The 17,000-nt window shown below is 38.2% G+C and overlaps 1 protein-coding gene across 1 annotated transcript in view; it reads right to left on the bottom strand.

Annotated features, from left to right (window-relative positions):
* The window catches only part of LOC106878797 (myotubularin-related protein 9), a 43,527-nt gene that overhangs the window by 25,068 nt on the left and 1,459 nt on the right, over window positions 1–17,000 (bottom strand). Inside the window, exons 2-12 of the mRNA XM_052976145.1 lie at window positions 13,988–14,165; window positions 13,046–13,205; window positions 11,986–12,137; window positions 10,040–10,168; window positions 9,315–9,471; window positions 7,419–7,523; window positions 5,861–5,986; window positions 4,133–4,235; window positions 3,178–3,316; window positions 1,569–1,653; window positions 510–579 (exon numbers count right to left, since the gene is read on the bottom strand). Of these exons, the coding sequence (XP_052832105.1) occupies window positions 510–579; window positions 1,569–1,653; window positions 3,178–3,316; window positions 4,133–4,235; window positions 5,861–5,986; window positions 7,419–7,523; window positions 9,315–9,471; window positions 10,040–10,168; window positions 11,986–12,137; window positions 13,046–13,205; window positions 13,988–14,134 (1,373 nt within the window). The 5' untranslated portion in view covers window positions 14,135–14,165. The remainder of the gene's footprint in view (window positions 1–509; window positions 580–1,568; window positions 1,654–3,177; window positions 3,317–4,132; window positions 4,236–5,860; window positions 5,987–7,418; window positions 7,524–9,314; window positions 9,472–10,039; window positions 10,169–11,985; window positions 12,138–13,045; window positions 13,206–13,987; window positions 14,166–17,000) is intronic.

The raw sequence follows: 17,000 nt of genomic DNA, 5'->3' as shown, positions 1-17,000 counted from the left end.
TGCCTTTATATATTTAATCCTTTATATTGAACACTCAATATTTCATATATTCAATAAGACATATTCCATATATTCAATAAGACATTCAATACTTCATTTCATTGTACCATCCATTTTTATATTATATATTATATATTCCATATTCTATATCCCACATTAATTTTACAAGAATATAAATAAAACATAAAAAACAGACAGAGTTAGAACTCTTTTCAATAAAATAATATATTCCTCTATACACGATCATACAAAACCCTTTTTTTGTATTTATTTTTACTCTCTCTCTCACACACACACACACACACACATACATATATGTTACTTGTAAATGCATATTATCATTTCTGGTCTTCCATGGAAAACATGTCTGGTCATGTGGGAAAAATTAGCTTGATTAGAAATAGGTGAGTGTTGGCAACAGGAGAGAGAGTGTGCATGTGTGTGCCTGTACACATGCATGTGAATGTGTGTTGTGTTGTGCTGCATTGTGAAGACACCACTTGACTTACCATAATGATACAGTTTTTGTTACAAGTTCATGGTTCTTCCTTTCAAACTCATTATTGCACAAGAATGTCCCTTGAGGAGAGAAACAAGAGAAAATGTAATGCATTGTCAAAAGTTGTCAAAAATAATTCAAATATGAAAATAAGAATAATTCACCAAGATGACATTCACATTAACCATTAACACTTTTGTTGTCCTATTTCTGTTAAAATAGACTGCCATTGTTTCAATGAATTTTGAGAAAAATAATAATGGTGTATTTAATAAAAGAATTTTCTCGTTACTAAACTGGCCATATCCGTCCCAAATATTCTATCTGTTTTATGCTCAAACTGACTAGATATGACCTTTCATATCTACCCTGCAATGTCAATCTAAAAATACACACTCACACCATCAAAATCACAAAGCTAATGAGGTAATGATGATTAATTCAAAACAATGAGAAAAATAAGCAGTACATTTGACAGAGTAATCTGAATGCTAAAGAGTTCAATCATCTATATCTGATCTCTCATACCTACCCTGCAATGTTGTTCTAAAAATAGACAATCACATCATTGAAATCTCAAAGCTACAATGATGCGATTGCTTATTTTCAGAATGTTAAACATGTAAAATATTTGAGCCAGATTTGGCCGGTTTAAACGCTAAAGGATTAATCACTATTCTAATCGAAGAAATATCAGATATGCAATTTTTGTTTTAAAAGTAGAGTGGGGAAAACATTTAGAGTTAACTGAGGAGTAGAGCAATCACAATACAATGATCATCCATGCATAATGCTTAATGTATATACACTGTTGCCAGGCCAGCTACAGCAGTATCTATCCTGAGGGTAACACTTCTTATAGACATGCTGTGATAAAAACGCAATAGCAAATCTATAAGAGATGTTATATCAGGATAAATACTGCAGTCACTGGCCTATCAGCAGTGTATATACATTAAGATACATAGAAGACTATTTTAATTTAATACTGCCTTTTTTAATACTCAATACATTAATACTAATTTGTGAATAATAATTTGAGTGAATATAAATTAACTGCTTTACTCACCGAACTGTGAAGCATAAGCATGCTGAAATAACAGCAGGAGGAAATCTTCATTGAATTCAAAAGAGCATGGAAATTGTTGCCATATCTATAACACATAAAGAAATTATAATCATTTAGGGACAGAAGCAGTATAAATACCAAAAGGCAATCTTTATATCCAACTCAAAGTGGGTATTTTGTTAGAACGCCGCAAACTGCGGTATTTGCATTGAGAGATCTTCTCATTTGGATGCATGGTGCACAAAAGCATACAAATCTATATTGTTGGCAAATGTAGGTTCAGGTGTGGCTGTGTGGTAAGAAGTTTGCTTTTCAACAACATGGTTCCAGGTTCAGTCCCACTCGTGCTGACCAAAGCCTTGTGAGTAGATTCAGTAGACAGAAATTGAAAGAAGCCCATTGCATACATGTGTGTGTGTGTGTTTGTGTCTTTATGTCTGTGTTTGTGCCCCATCACTGTTTTAACAAGATAGGGATTCCTGATTGAAGGAGACACAAACTGTATGTGCGGACATACCATAGCCATAGATAGCCAGTGAGCTTCTGAAAAAAGGCTTTTTCGCCAATTTTAGAAATGTAATTCATCCAACACAGATCATTATTGACAATAATGTCTAGGTAACATTCACCAGCAAACTTCTTAAGGTTAGTGTTGCAAAGGAAGTAGGAAAGTTCCAAGAGGTGCACTTGTCCACAGCCATCTTGAGTTGCCTTTCAGCAATCTATTGCTGCAGTATGTCCAGGTCAGATAGCAAGGAAAATTTATAGCAGTGTTTCCCAATCTGCTTTACCCCAAACCCTTATATAACCTTCCAGAAAAGTGTATGCCTCACCGGTGGGGCATACTTTATTTTGGTATTGCCTATGGCCACTTTAATGTGGCTATCCTCCAAGAGATGACAATACTGCCATTCAACCCAAGGAAAACATCTCCTTCTGCTGGTCTATTATTCAGTGCACTTCTCACACCTGTCTGTTTTTAGCACGCCAGGTGAAATGCTTAGCGGTATTTCGTCTGTCTTTATGTTCAGAGTTCAAATTCCGCTGAGGTCAATCTGCTTTTCATTCTTTCGGGGTCGATAAATTAAATACCAGTTGTGTGCTGAAGTTGATCTAATCGACTGCCACCACCCCTTTCCACCACCACCACTCACCAAAAATTTCAGGTTTTGTGCCTAGAGTAGAAAAGAATATTTCATAATTATAAACTTTCCTTTAAAAAATATCCACACTAGGACATTAGAATACTGTTATACTGTAGCAAACAGTCTTCACACAGGACGGATTGGTTTGGCTAGGCTGAGAATAGGTGTAGTATGTCTGCTGTGAGAGAGAGATTTTCACAATTCCATGTCCCACTGAAAACAAAGATAAAAATTTTGGATCCCACACCACACCACAATTTTCCCAGGCCCCACTTGGTGGGGCATTTGCCACACATTGGGGATCACTGACTTATAATATGTAGAATGCATCCTTTTTATCGCAAGGTACAGTTTAGATTCCCAACAGGTAGGACCACACTGTGAAACGGAGTAAAGGAAGGATCCCTCAAGGCTTTCTACCTTAAGGGGAAAAAAATCAACAAAGATACAATATTCTATCTTACCTGCCAGACACAATCCAAGAAAAGCAGAAATACAGGAGCCTCTTTGTGTTGTTTTGTCATAGCAAAAGCAGACTTGGCACATCTTTCCTGAAATGGGTGACCAGCTTGCAACCATTCTCGTTCAACAAGGGCCTCAAACCTACATAATATAAACAGATAATCTAACGAACCACTGAGAGAGACAGGAAACTGTCGGGTTTTAGCTAAACACAAGGAATTAAAAGATGAAGTGTTTAAACGTCTGGGATTATAATTTTTCAGGTAATTAAACTTGTAAGATGAAACAGGACATTAAATGGTGATGATGATGATGGCAATGATGTTATGTATGTGTTTATATGTGTATATGTGTGTGTGTGTGTTTTATACATATGTGTGTGTGTGTGTGTGTGTGTGCATGTGTGTGTGTATCTTTGTGTCTGTATTTGTCCCCTACCACCTGAATTGATTTGCTTATATCCCCATAAGTTAGTGGTTCAGCAAAACAGACCATTTGGCTCAGTGGTTAGAGCATCAAGCTCGCAATCATGAGGTAGTGAGTTCGACTCCCAAACCGAGCTGTGTGTTGTGTTCTTGAGCAAGGCATTTTATTTCATGTTGCTTCAGTTCACTCACCTGTAGAAATGAGTTGCATTGTCACTGGTGCCAAACTGTACCAGTGTTTGCCTTTCTTTTGGATAACATCAGGGGCATGGAGAGGGACGAATAGAATGCATGGGCAACTGCTGGTCTTCCATAACAACCTTGCCTGGATTTGTGCCTCAGAGAGAGACTTTGTAGGTGCAATCCCATGGTCATTCATGACCAAAGGGTGTCTTTACCCTTTACCCTAGGCTTAATAAAAATGTACTGGAGTCAATTCATTCAACTAAAAACTCTTCAAGGTGGTGCCCCAGCATGACCGCAGTCTAATGACCAAAACTACTAAAAGATAAAAGATTAAAAGATAACCAACCCTCTCACTGTACGACAGTCATGGTCCAGTAGTAGTTGAGCCAACGAAGTGACCTGCAGAGTGGTGTCCAAACCGTCTGAGCCATGCACCAAAACGGAGGCAGCTGAAGAGAAAGATTAATGAACAATAATATAACCATATAACACATTGAAAACTTTTCAATAATCTGTAGGGTCAGATGTTTTAAATTGAGGATATCTTAGAATTTTAGTATTTCAAGATACTGACATCTTAAAGCTCTGACATATAAAATCTATGACATATTTGGATCTGGAAATTTAAAGTTTACTATATCTTTGGATTATGATAATTCTTGGTTTTATGACATGTTAAAGTTATATCTTACGACAATAATGTCTTATGGTCATGATAATCTCAAGGCTATGATATCTTAATGCCATGATAATCTTAAGGTTGACATCTTAAGACAATATTTCAAGGTTGTATCTTTGGGTCAGAAGAATTTAAAGCTTTGTGACATGTTAGAGTTATGATATATTAAAATATCTTAAGGCCATGATAATCTCAAAGCTGTGACATTTTAATATTATGATAATCTTAATGCTATAATACCTCAAAGCTGTTATCTTCAGCCTATGATGTCTTATAACTATGACATCTCAAAGCTTCTTTTTTTAAAAATTATTTACTTATATTTTGTGTTGGATTCTATCTGTTTACCATATTTTAGAAATGTGGAAAGAGAAAGAAAGGTTTAATAAATGGAGTGGATTATATAAGTTAAACAAATAGGTGGAAAGAGAGATAGAAAAATAAACAGCCAGTAGTTAGTATACCAACAAAACTGGCAGTCAGGTAAGCAGGCAGAGAAATATAAAGACAGATGGGAAAAAAGAGTTAGAGACAAAGTGATGGCACAAGCAATAACAGAAGAGAAGAGGTATGAAGAAAGATAGAGTTGTACAATAGAGATAAGGAATTAGAGAGGTACATGATAAAATAAAAGGTACAGGCCATAGTATTTGAAGGGAGAAGAAAAGCAAATGAAGATATGAATTGATAGAGTGAGTTTATTACATGACAAAAAGAGAGGAGAGAAAGAGAATGAGGGTTATGGGGGCAGAGTCCACTAGAGGATCCTAACAGAAGCAATTGGCATGTAGTTAGAGTAGCTGAAGAAATGACACTATGTAACACAATTTTTGTCCTTAAGTAGTAACGGTTATTTCCTATTTGTTGACCCCCTACAAAGTATGGAAAATGACTAATATTTCCTTCAAACTTTGCTTTTGTTACATTTATTCAAACCCAAAGAATCCCTCTCAACACATGACTATGATGCTCCCTCACAACTCCTGCTCATGATCAGACATGCACTTATAGTCAGTCACTAAGGGACATGCTTAAGAGATTAAGGTCAAGCAACTGACAGGCAAATCTCTGGTATTGAGCAGAATATTTGCTATAACGATATTTCTGCTTCAGCAATGAATCTATATGAAATGTAATGGGAAAAAGGTCAGTTTCAAAACATTGCTGTCCAGGTCACAAAAGCAAAATTTGAAGGGAATAGTAGTCACTTCCTTTGATTTCTAGAGAGAAGCAAATAGGAAAGAACACTTACTGACCAAATGACATAAAAAAAAAGATAAAAATTTGTTACACAGTTATAATTATAATTGCAGGACAGGTTTTAAGGGCATAGGGTGACGCAGATATGATACAATAAATAGAGAAAGTAAACAGAGGTAAGATAATAGTTTTTACCTTCTTTATCGATAAACTGGGCGACCATACAAGCAGCATTGATGACATCTTTAACGTTACTCAGCCAACCGCTGGAATCTAATTTGGACAACCATTTGTCTGTGGAAGTACTTGTATCATTACAAGCTATGAAAGGAAAAGGAGAACTTTATTGAAGATACTAGACATAGAATCTTTAAAAAAGAAGTTTAACATTTTATCAATCAATCAATAATAATAATAATAATAATAATAATAATAAGAGCATTCAGAGAGCACAAACCTCTGCCAAGGCAATACCAAAGTCCTCTCAATGATTACCCAGAGATGATCTTTAAAATGAGAATATCTGAAATAAATTCGACTACTTTCACAAACGAAAACACTAAAAATGAACCCGACCGCTCTCAAAAATTAATTAAAAAAACCAGAAAAATAATCCAGAATCCTTGTTCAGTACCTGGTTGATCCCAACGGTAGTCATGGAATGTGAAAGTGGGTGTGCAGACCGTGTTTGTAATGCTGTGTGTGTGTGTCGTCTGCAGTGGGAACATGGACAGTTTTCTCTACGAAGGCCTTTTTTAGTCTATCCACTGATATAGTGTCTTTACGACCATTAAGGTCTAGAGTGAAAAATTTATCTGTGCATGAAAGAAAACGGAAAGGACATGCATACGGTACTGTTAACAGAGGTTTAACAATATCGTTGCGCACAAAAATATGGGTCCAAGAAATAAAGCTTCCTTCAAGGCAGAGATAGAAATGCAATTGTCAAGTAGGTAAGAGGTTTTAAACAGGAGTGATATATTAAAAATTGGTAAAACTAAAAATTGTCAAAGAAAAATTAAATTTATTATTGTTACTGAATATGTGTGTGTGTGTGTGTGTGTGTATTTCAAAGTACAAAAAACAAAGACAAGTGAGAGAACAATAAACAAGGTGTATTAGTTTGATGTTCAGCAAAACTGGAAAAGTATTTAATGTTTTGAGTCTATGCTCTTCGACAGAAAAGAACGAAGAAAGAAAACAGAGAAAGAAAAAAGAAAACAAAGAGAAAAAAATGTGTTTGGATTAAAGGTTTCACACACACATATATAAGTGTGTGTGTATGTGTGAAATTATTAATGCAAACACATTTTTTCCTAAAACTCACATGGCATAAGGTGGCCCAGGGTTATAGTAGATGGCACTTACCTAAAGTTCCACAGAGTGGGACTAAACCTGATGCCACATGGTGACAATACAAGCTTCTTAATTACAGTTAAATAAGAAAGAGAGAAAGTAACATTACTAAAGGCAGAGAGAGAGGGGGGAGGGAGAGAGAGAGAGAAAGAGTAAGAGAGAGAGAACAAGAAGAGAGCAAGAGAGAGAGAGAATAAGAGAAATAGAGAGAGTAAAAGAAAGAGAAAGAACAAGAGTGAGAGATAGAGGGAGAGAAAGAGAACAAGAGAGTGAGCAAGAGAAAGAGAGAGAACAAGAGATAGAGGGTAACAGAGAGAGGGAGAGAGCAACAGGGAGAAAGAAAAAGACAGAACAGAGAGATAGAGAGAGAGAAATAGAGAGATATAATAGTGATTACCTTCAATCAGTTTGATGATGGAATCATGGAGGGCATGTTTTCTGTCAATGGCTTGATTGATTCTTCTCCATTGGCTATAATGAGCTTCAGGTTCAAATCCACCACCTGGAATCAACAGAAACAGAGAACAGGGTTAAATGACAAGGACTTAAGTTGCTTTTCAAAACAATTACCTATAACACCAGTGCACAAGAGAGGTTGAGATGACCAGAAACCAATGAAACTTCAGGTTTTTTTTTATACGAGTTATCTTTACATTATTTACATTTCACGGATATTTGTCTTCATATTGTTTGTTGTTAACACAACACCATATGCCCATGGGCATATGGCGTAGTGGTTAAGAGTGTGGGCTACTAACCCCAAGATTCCAAGTTCAATTCCAGGCAGTGACCTGAATAATAATAATAATAATAATAATAGTAACATCGAGAAATACCTTAGGAATGAGAACCCAGGTTTGAAATTTCCCCAAGACACCTGATGAAGGATGTAGGGTATATCAGCTGAAACGTTGTGTTAACAACAAACAAGATGAGGACAAATATCCTTCAAATGTAAATAATGTATATAATTCCTCATCTCTTAAATACAGAACTATGAGTTATCTTTTTCTAGAAGGAAGTTCTAATGAGAACTAGGGTTCAATGCTAATTAACTCATAGCTGGGATCCTAATAGGTGCTGCTACTCAAGGCCAGAGCAGATCTGGAAACAATAGTAGCTAAGAAACGGTTTCATACTCCTCAAAACCCAGGATCTTGTACCAGGGTTCAACAACCAGATGTAGTTTGAAGTCATACCCTGGACTTATGTGTGTGTGAGTGTGTGCGCGCGCGTGCGTGCATGCATGGTTGAAATCAACACATGACCGAGTAAGGCCATATCTCAAATTCGGTAAGTTTGTGGAAACGTTCCAAGAGTCCAAGAAGTTCCTGTGCATGAATTAATTTGTTTCGAACGGATAAAATGTTACACAACACTAAGACCACTTTTCAGAGCAAGTACCTATAACATCAGTAGAACAACAGAGGTTGAGACGATCAGAAACCAACTATACTTCAGGTTTTTATAATACGAGTTTATCTTCTCCTAGGAGTACATTCTAATAAGAACTAGGGCTCCTTTATTCCCAGTGGTTCAATGCTAATTAACTCATAGCTGGGATTCTAACAGGTGCTGCTACTCCAGGTCAGCGTAAACCTGGGAACAACAATAGCTAAGAAGTGGTTCCACAACCAGATGCAGTTTGAAGTCATGCTTGGGACAATATAAGGGGTAGACAACACAAACAACAGCAACAACAACAAAAATCAGTCCATCTTACAGATCCCCCTGAAACTGTTCAACTCTTTAGTGTTCAGATTACTCTGTCGAAAGTAATTCTTATTTATTCACATCATTTTGAATTAACCAAGCATCATCTTTTAGCTCGGTGATTTTGATGAAGTAAAAAGTAAAGATCCCTTCAGCTGTGAATGACTATGAGATTACACCTAGAAAGTTACCCTCTGAGGCACAAATTTGGGCAAGGTTGTTTTATGGAAGACCAGCAGTCGCCCATGCATACCAGCCTTCCCTCTCCACACCATCAATGTTATCCAAGGGAAAGACAAAGGTCAATACAGCTTGGGACCAGTGATGTCACAACTCATTCCTACAGCTGAGTGAACTGGAGCAACGTGAAGTAAAGTATCTTGCTCAAGAACACAACACACAGCCCAATGAAGTAACTGTTAAGTTTTTAAATGATATTGTAGGGTTGGTGTGAGAGGCAAAATCTGATCAGCTGTAGCATAAAACAGGTAGAATGCTTTGGTCGGATATAACTGGTTAAAATGCTACAGGGCTAAATATTATAATAGGGAGTGAGTGATGTTCATAGAAAGAAACTTACCTTTTGCCTGAGCTGCTTTGGCATGACCCTGAGATCGGGTATCAAGGATGTAACCACGGCGACCAATCCCTAAAACTGCATTGACAAGTCTTTCATCATCTTTGCATCTGCGTCCATTTGTTCCAGTAAGTGGCTGGCTACTTCGCATCATCACAGCCTGTAAAATGAGTGGGAAACGACAAAGGAGAATAGAAGTGAGACTGGCAGATGAAAGGAGGGAATTAGCACAGATGAACAAATGTGTGTGTGTGTGTGTAGACAGAAACACGTATATGCATACACACACACAAACACACATGTTGTTGGCACTCCGTCGAGGGTTCCAGTTAATCTGATCAACAGAACAGCCTGCTCATGAAATTAACGTACAAGTGGCTGAGCACTCCACAGACACGTGTACCCTTAACGTAGTTCTCGGGGATATTCAGCATGACACAGTGTGACAAGGCTGACCCTTTGAATCACAGGCACAACAAAAACAGGAAGAAAGAGTGAGAGAAAGTTGTGGTGGAAGAGTACAGCAGGGTTCGCCACCATCCCCTGCCGGAGCCTCGTGGAGCTTTAGGTGTTTTCGCTCAATAAACACTCACAACGCCCGGTCTGGGAATCGATACCGCGATCCTATGACCGTGAGTCCGCTGCCCTAACCACTGGACCATTACGCCTCCACAGACAAACACACATATGCAAAGCTAAAAGACAAAGGAGCTGGACCACACATTTACCTTTGTATCCTTGTGATAATAGCAGAGGACAGGGAAACGTCCATGTTGTCTGAAGCCTGCCACACGAACAAGTGTGATGTCATCAATAGATTTCGGAACAATAACAAGGTGAGGGTATGAAGGACACACCTGTTGGTACAAACAACATGAAATGGGGTCAGTTATGGTATTCAATCAAACATGGAAGATAAACAAAAGGAAAACCAACACAACCATATATCAGCAGTGCATATTTAGATAAAAGTTTTGAGTGCATTGAAGCACATTACAAAAGTACCTTAGCTATAGCAGAAAACATTACTGTAGTTTGATTTCCAGACCAGGTTGTGTATTGTGTTCTTGAGCAAGACACTTTATTGCACATTGCTCCAGTTCACTCAGTTGTAGAAATGAGTTGTGATGACACTGGTGGCAAGCCGTATCAGCCTTTGCCTTTTCCCGAAGAAAGGCTGGTACGCTTGGGTGACTGCTGGTCTTCCATAAACAACCTTGCCCAGACATGTACCTCAGAGGGGAACTTTCTAGGTGCAATCCCATGGTCATTCATGACCAAAGGGGACCTTTGCCCTCTACTCTTTTATCCTATATATGCAAAAGGATAATAATTAGCCTATAGTGGCGAGAGTTAGATGCACCCCAATTTCAGGATAATTTTTCCTTGCTGAGTGGACTGGAGCAATGTGAAATGAAGAATTTTGCTCAAGAACACATCACCTGGTCTAGGGATCAAAACAGCAAACTCACAATCATGAGTCCAACACTTCAACCACTAAACCAGGCACCACCACACAAGCAGTAAGGGTTTATTATTATAGTCAGCATGGTTTGTGAAGAGCCAGTCCTACTCTCTCGTCTTTCAAACTTGCATTGGTCTGGTGCAACAAGTACCATGAGCCCAGTAGTTATCAGAATGCAGGATTTGTATGAATATGTCTGAATAAAAGACATGACAGTCATGGTTGGAATGTCTTTGGTCATAGGTTTTCTTAATCAGGGCTGATCCCGCAGCATTCTGTTGATTACGATAATGAGTGTCCCAGTTGATCCCATCAACAGAACAGCCTGCTCATGAAATTAATGTGCAAGTGGGCTGAGTACTCCACAGACATGCGCATCCTTAACATAGTTCTCAAGGAGATTCAATGTGACAAGGCTGGCCCCGTTGAATTACAGGTTCAACTCACTTTTGGCAGCTGAGTGGACTGAAGCAATATGAAATAAAGTGTCTTGGTCAAGGATACAATGCATCATCATCATCATTTAATGTCTGCTTTCCATGCTAGCATGGGTTGGACGATATGACTGGGGACTGGTGAACCAGATGGCTACACCAGACTCCAATCTGATCTGGCAGAGTTTCTACAGCTGGATGCCCTTCCTAATGCCAACCACTCAGAGAGTGTAATGGGTGCTTTTTGTGTGCCACCGGCACGAGGGCCAGTCCAGCAGTACTGGCAACGGCCACGCTCAAATGGTGTTTTTTACATGCCACCTGCACAAGAGTCAATCCAATGTTTTGTTCACATGCCACTGACACAAGTGCCAGTAAGACGAAGCTGGAAATGATCGCACTCAAATGGTGCTTTTTACATGCCACTGGCACGGAAGCGAGACTGCTGCTCTGGCAGTGATCTCGCTCAAATGGCACTGTTAGCACTCCACTGGCACGGATGCCAGTCATTGAATTTGGTTCAGTTTCGATCTCACTTGCCCCAACAGGTCTTCACAAGCTTAGTTTAGTGTCCAACAAAGGAAGGTTGGCATAGGTGCCAGTCATCAAATTTGGTTCAATTTCAGTTTATCACCGGGAAATGAACTCACAACCATATGATCATTAGCTGAATACTATAACCAGTAAGCTACAATCCTTCATAGAAAAAGAAAACAAAACAAACAAACAAAACAACAATAATGTTTGAAGATAAACAAGAACAAGAAACACAAACCTCGTAATCTTTGTTTATGTAACTAAGGCGCCATTCATCAGAACATTCTTTGAAACGGTTAAATTCCTCTTGAGGGAGGAAAGCTTGCCAACCATCTTCCAGGACATCAAACAAGGGTCGGTAGAAGAAAGGATACATAAGGGCAACATCATCTACAGACATAATAAGAATTAAGAATTAATAAATAATACTTTGATTCGTTTACATAAGAAATTATAAGTGCAGGTATGGGTGTGTTGTTCAGAAGTTCATTTCTTAATCACATGGTTTCAGGTTCAATACTACTATTTGGCACCATGAGCAAGTGTGCAAGAGACGTCTACTATAGCTCTAGACTGTCCAAACACATCTGGGGAAATTTGGGGGATGCAAACAGAAAGCAGCCCATGGTATATAAATCATAGATATCTACATGTGTGTGTGTGTATGTGTACTTCCTTATTTTGTCATCCTATAACAACTGTAAATGAGTATCACTGTCATATAAGCAGTGTCCTCCATTTTTGATATTCTACAAGAACAAGGTGACGAGCTGGCAGAATCGTTAGCACGCCGGGCAAAATGCTTGGCAGCATTTTTTCTGTCTTTATGTTCTGAGTTCAAATTCTGCCAAGGTAGATCTTACCTTCCATCCCAGCCATGCCAGTGGCTATAGAAACAGAAAGCATACTGTAGACATCTTAGATGTTTACAGTATGAAGAAATATAACACAGGATATCAAAATATCCTAAGATCACAGACTTGATCCAAATATTTTGCAACAGGGTGGACTCTGCTCAAAGACTCCCAGAATCAGATAGTGGCAGTGTTGACGAGGGTGATGTTAACCCTTTAGCATTTAAACAGGCCGTATCCGTCCAAAATATTCTACCTGTTTTATGTCCAAGCCAGTTTGGTCTGGCTTCTCATGTCTGCCCAACAATCTCATTCTAAAAATAAACAATCATAAAATTGAAAACTTGAAGCTACAAGATGATGCTGGATAAATTTAGAACAATGAGAATAAATGTTACATTAATCTGAAGGCTAAAAGGTTAAACCAGGTGACAAGAATCTTACCTATATTTGACAGTTGTTCCACTGAACTAGCAATGTTGATGCATTCTTCAGCCAAAGGGATTTCCAGTTGGATGATAGAAAAGTCTTTGCAGCGAATTGTTAAAGTACCACCAGCACCAGATAGTTTCTTCTCAACACTGTCAATACTGCGATGAAGTAACTGCAGAATAAGAATTAGGTTTGTTAGTCGATACTTGAGACAATAAATCAGTCAAGAAAGTAATATTTCAAAAGCTGTATCGCTGTGGAAACAGAAGAAAAATTGGGTATTACTATCCTTGCAAAACAAAAATTTGGTAACAAACAAGGATAGTACTCAATTTTTTTTTGCTATTTTCACAGTAATACTGTGTTCAAAATATTACTTTTTTGTCTATATAATATGATACGCATTCGACGCTTCTAAAAAACAAATATAGTAGAACATCATAGTACAAGTGCTCCATTGTACAAGTAATTTGCTGTATGAGCCAAGACTCGTAAAAATTTTGGTCTTGAAGTACAAGCAGAAATCTGCAACACAAGCATACAAATTGTCCCATCTTTAAGGTAATTCAGTTGATAAAACCAATTTACTCTTTTACTTGTTTCAGTCATTTGACTGCGGCCATGCTGGAGCACCGCCTTTAGTCAAGCAAATCAACCCCAGGACTTATTCTTTGTAAGCCTAGTACTTATTAAGAGGTCTTTGTCTTGCAGGTTACTTGGTGATACCACTGGTGCTGGTGCCACATAAAAAAGCACCCAGTACGCTCTTTAAAGTGGTTGGCATCAGGAAAGTATCAAATCATAGAAACCATGCCAAAAACAGACAATAGAACCTGGTGCAGCTCTTCAGGTTGCTAGCCTTCTGTCAGACTGTCCAACCCATGCCAGCATGAAAAACAGACATTAAATAATGATGGTCATGACAACGATGATGATGATGAAGGGTTAACTTACCCACAGTTCACTTTTGGATTCTTGTCTTGAAGAAAGAATAAGATGATGTCCAGTTACACAGAGTGTGCCTTCTAAAGACAACTCGAATGGTTTGTGAAGAACCACATTATCAACAGTTGGTGTGTTGATGAATTCAACAAATTCCATTTTTCACTGTTGAAGAATTCTTTTATGATATCTACAGATAATAAAGAGAAAACAGTCATTGGTAAAGAAATATATGTTCATAAGAAATAATGATGCTCATTTTAGGCTGCTGTAAAAAAAAAAAACAACAAAAAAACAAAAAGAAAAAACAGAGCCCAAATATGCCAAAAACAGATTATATAAGAATAAAAAGTTTAGAATGGTATAACAATGCACTATAGAACAAAAAATGGACTATATACCTGTTGTAATTTGGTTATCTATAGTCCGATGATATTTCGGAATTACAATTCCTTCTTCAGATCTTCTTTCAGCAAAGAATATCTGAAGAATGAATTGTAATTCCGAAATATCATCGGACTATAGATAACCAAATTACAACAGGTATATAGTCCATTTTTTGTTTTATAGTGCATTGTTATACCATTCTAAACTTTTTATTCTTTACAAACAATACACAATGCTTCAAGCGAACTACAATACTCTCCTAGATTATATAAGGTTTATGCTCAGGAAATAACAGAAATTAGAAGAAAAATGTTTTACATTTCAAGTATATGCTCTTTTGAAAGAAAAGAAATGGAGGGTAAAAAATTGGAGAAAGGGAAGAGTCAAATATGCTAAAAACAGAGTGTTTTAGGTTTTATCCTCAGGAAATAGCAGAAATTAGAAAAAGTGTTTTACATTTTGAGCATAAGCACTTCTGAAAGAATAAACAAGGAGAGAAAAAATGGAGAAAGAGAACACATTTGTTTCCATCAAACAGCCACTGTATGCTGAAGTGACCAGAAGTAGTAAAGTGGTTGCCTTTGGCACGTGGCAAGGAGAACAACAAGTGGCAAGGCATATGCATGTGTGTGTATCTATGAAGCTGTAGTAACGCCTGCGCATGCGTAGAATTAAACAAGCAAGTGTTTCCCGCTCAATTCTTTCTCTTTTACGGTCGGCCGACCATGAGCATGCACGTGTGCTAAAGCTGTCTCTACATTTTTCGGACTTACACAAGACAGCTCGCTCACAACTACAGAACAACGTCCCAACAACTATGCTCATACACACAGAAGCTGTAACAACAAGAACTAATGATGTACATATTTACCACCTAAATAAAGTGTTGTTTAAGTTGTTTAGTCTGGAGTTCAGCGTTCCGTTATATTCTTAATTTTAGAGTAGGAAGTCAGGTATACAATCTAAAGATGTATAACCCACTTTCCACTAAAAAGCTATTGTTTGTATGTGTGTGTATGAAGCTATTAGGTGTGTCTGTATGTCCTTGTTTTTTGGTTATATGTGTGTGTATGAGGCTGTGTGTGTGTGTGTTTATGAAGCTAATGTGTGTATACAGTGTGTGTGTGTGTTTTTGTGACATGTGTAAGTGTGTATGCTTGTTTTCTGTTAATGTGTGTGAGTAAGGCTTTCTGGTATGTGTGTATGCATATGTATGCATGTGCTGTTTTGTTTGTGTGCGTACTATTGTGTGTTTGTGTATGTGTACTTTAGTGTGTCTGTGTGCTGTTGTGAGTTTATGCGTTGTCATGCAAAAAAGGCCGTGTAGGTGAAATAGAGGTAACAAAAGTAGTAGATATTTGGAAATGTAGACGAACTGGTTACTGCGAGTGTGAATATCAAGTGGAACTGTGGATGCTGGTGTGTGAGTGAAATAGAATATCAGTGTGAGTGTGTGTGCGTAAGTAAATGTGTATGCTGTTTCAAATGTGTGTGATGTTGGATATGTGTTTAACGGTGTAGGTGTGGGAGGTTGATTAAGGGTGTGTTTACTTCTGGCAAATCGAGCGAACGCGTCTTCTTAATCCTTTTTGCCCCTTGTGGAGCAATGGGCCTCAACAGTTATTTTCCACTTTTTGCGGTCACTGGCGTGTTTCTTGGCTGCTTCCCATGTCAGGCAGGTGGTCCTGAGCTCGTCCAAAAATGCTCCGCTTCCATGACTGCTTCGGGCGTCCTCGCTTCCTGTTCCCCTGCGGGTTCCAGTCAAGTGCTTGTTATGCCACATTTGAGGGTTCTTTCTGCAGTTGTCAAGCGGGGGACAAACACATACACAATGATACACGCACACACACATTGTTGTTGGCACTCCGTCGCTTACGACGTCGAGGGTTCTAGTTGATTGGATCAACGGAACAGCCTGCTCGTGAAATTAACATGCAAGTGGCTGAACACTCCACAGACACGTGTACCCTTAACGTAGTTCTCGGGGATATTCAGCGTGGCACAGTGTGACAAGGCTGGCCCTTTGAAATACAGATATAACAGAAACAGGAAGAAAGAGTGAGAGAAAGTTGTGGTGGAAGAGTACAGCAAGGTTCGCCACCATCCCCTGCCGGAGCCTCGTAGAACTTTAGGTGTTTTCGCTCAATAAACACTCACAGGGCCCGGTCTTGGAATCGAAACCGCGATCCTATTACCGCGAGTCTGCTGCCCTAACCACTGGGCTATTGCGCCTCCACACACACATATTTCAAAAGTAAATAGACACCCTCATTATAACATTTTAAGTTTGCAGATACTGGCCGTTAGTACGATGTCCAAAGGGGTTAAATCATTAATAACTACACAAGGCATGTTTACTAAATACCAGATTAGGTATTTAAAAACATCAAAGAACCCGATATTGTAAACTGAAATAAATTTTTCAAAAATGATGTCTATTTACTTTTGAAATAACTGTGTGTACATACATCATTATCTTTTACTTGTTTGTCATTGAGTTACATCCATTACCTTGGAGGGGCTTGTCGAAGAGATCAATCTTCAGTACTTATTTTCAAAATCGGTATTTATTCTATTGGGTTGTTTGCCGAACCGCTAGGTTACGGGAACGTATATATATATATATATATATATATAT

This window comes from Octopus bimaculoides, chromosome 23, assembly GCF_001194135.2.
Source record: "Octopus bimaculoides isolate UCB-OBI-ISO-001 chromosome 23, ASM119413v2, whole genome shotgun sequence".
NCBI classification, from domain to species: domain Eukaryota; kingdom Metazoa; phylum Mollusca; class Cephalopoda; order Octopoda; family Octopodidae; genus Octopus; species Octopus bimaculoides.
This window is presented reverse-complemented; position numbering and strand designations above follow the sequence as displayed.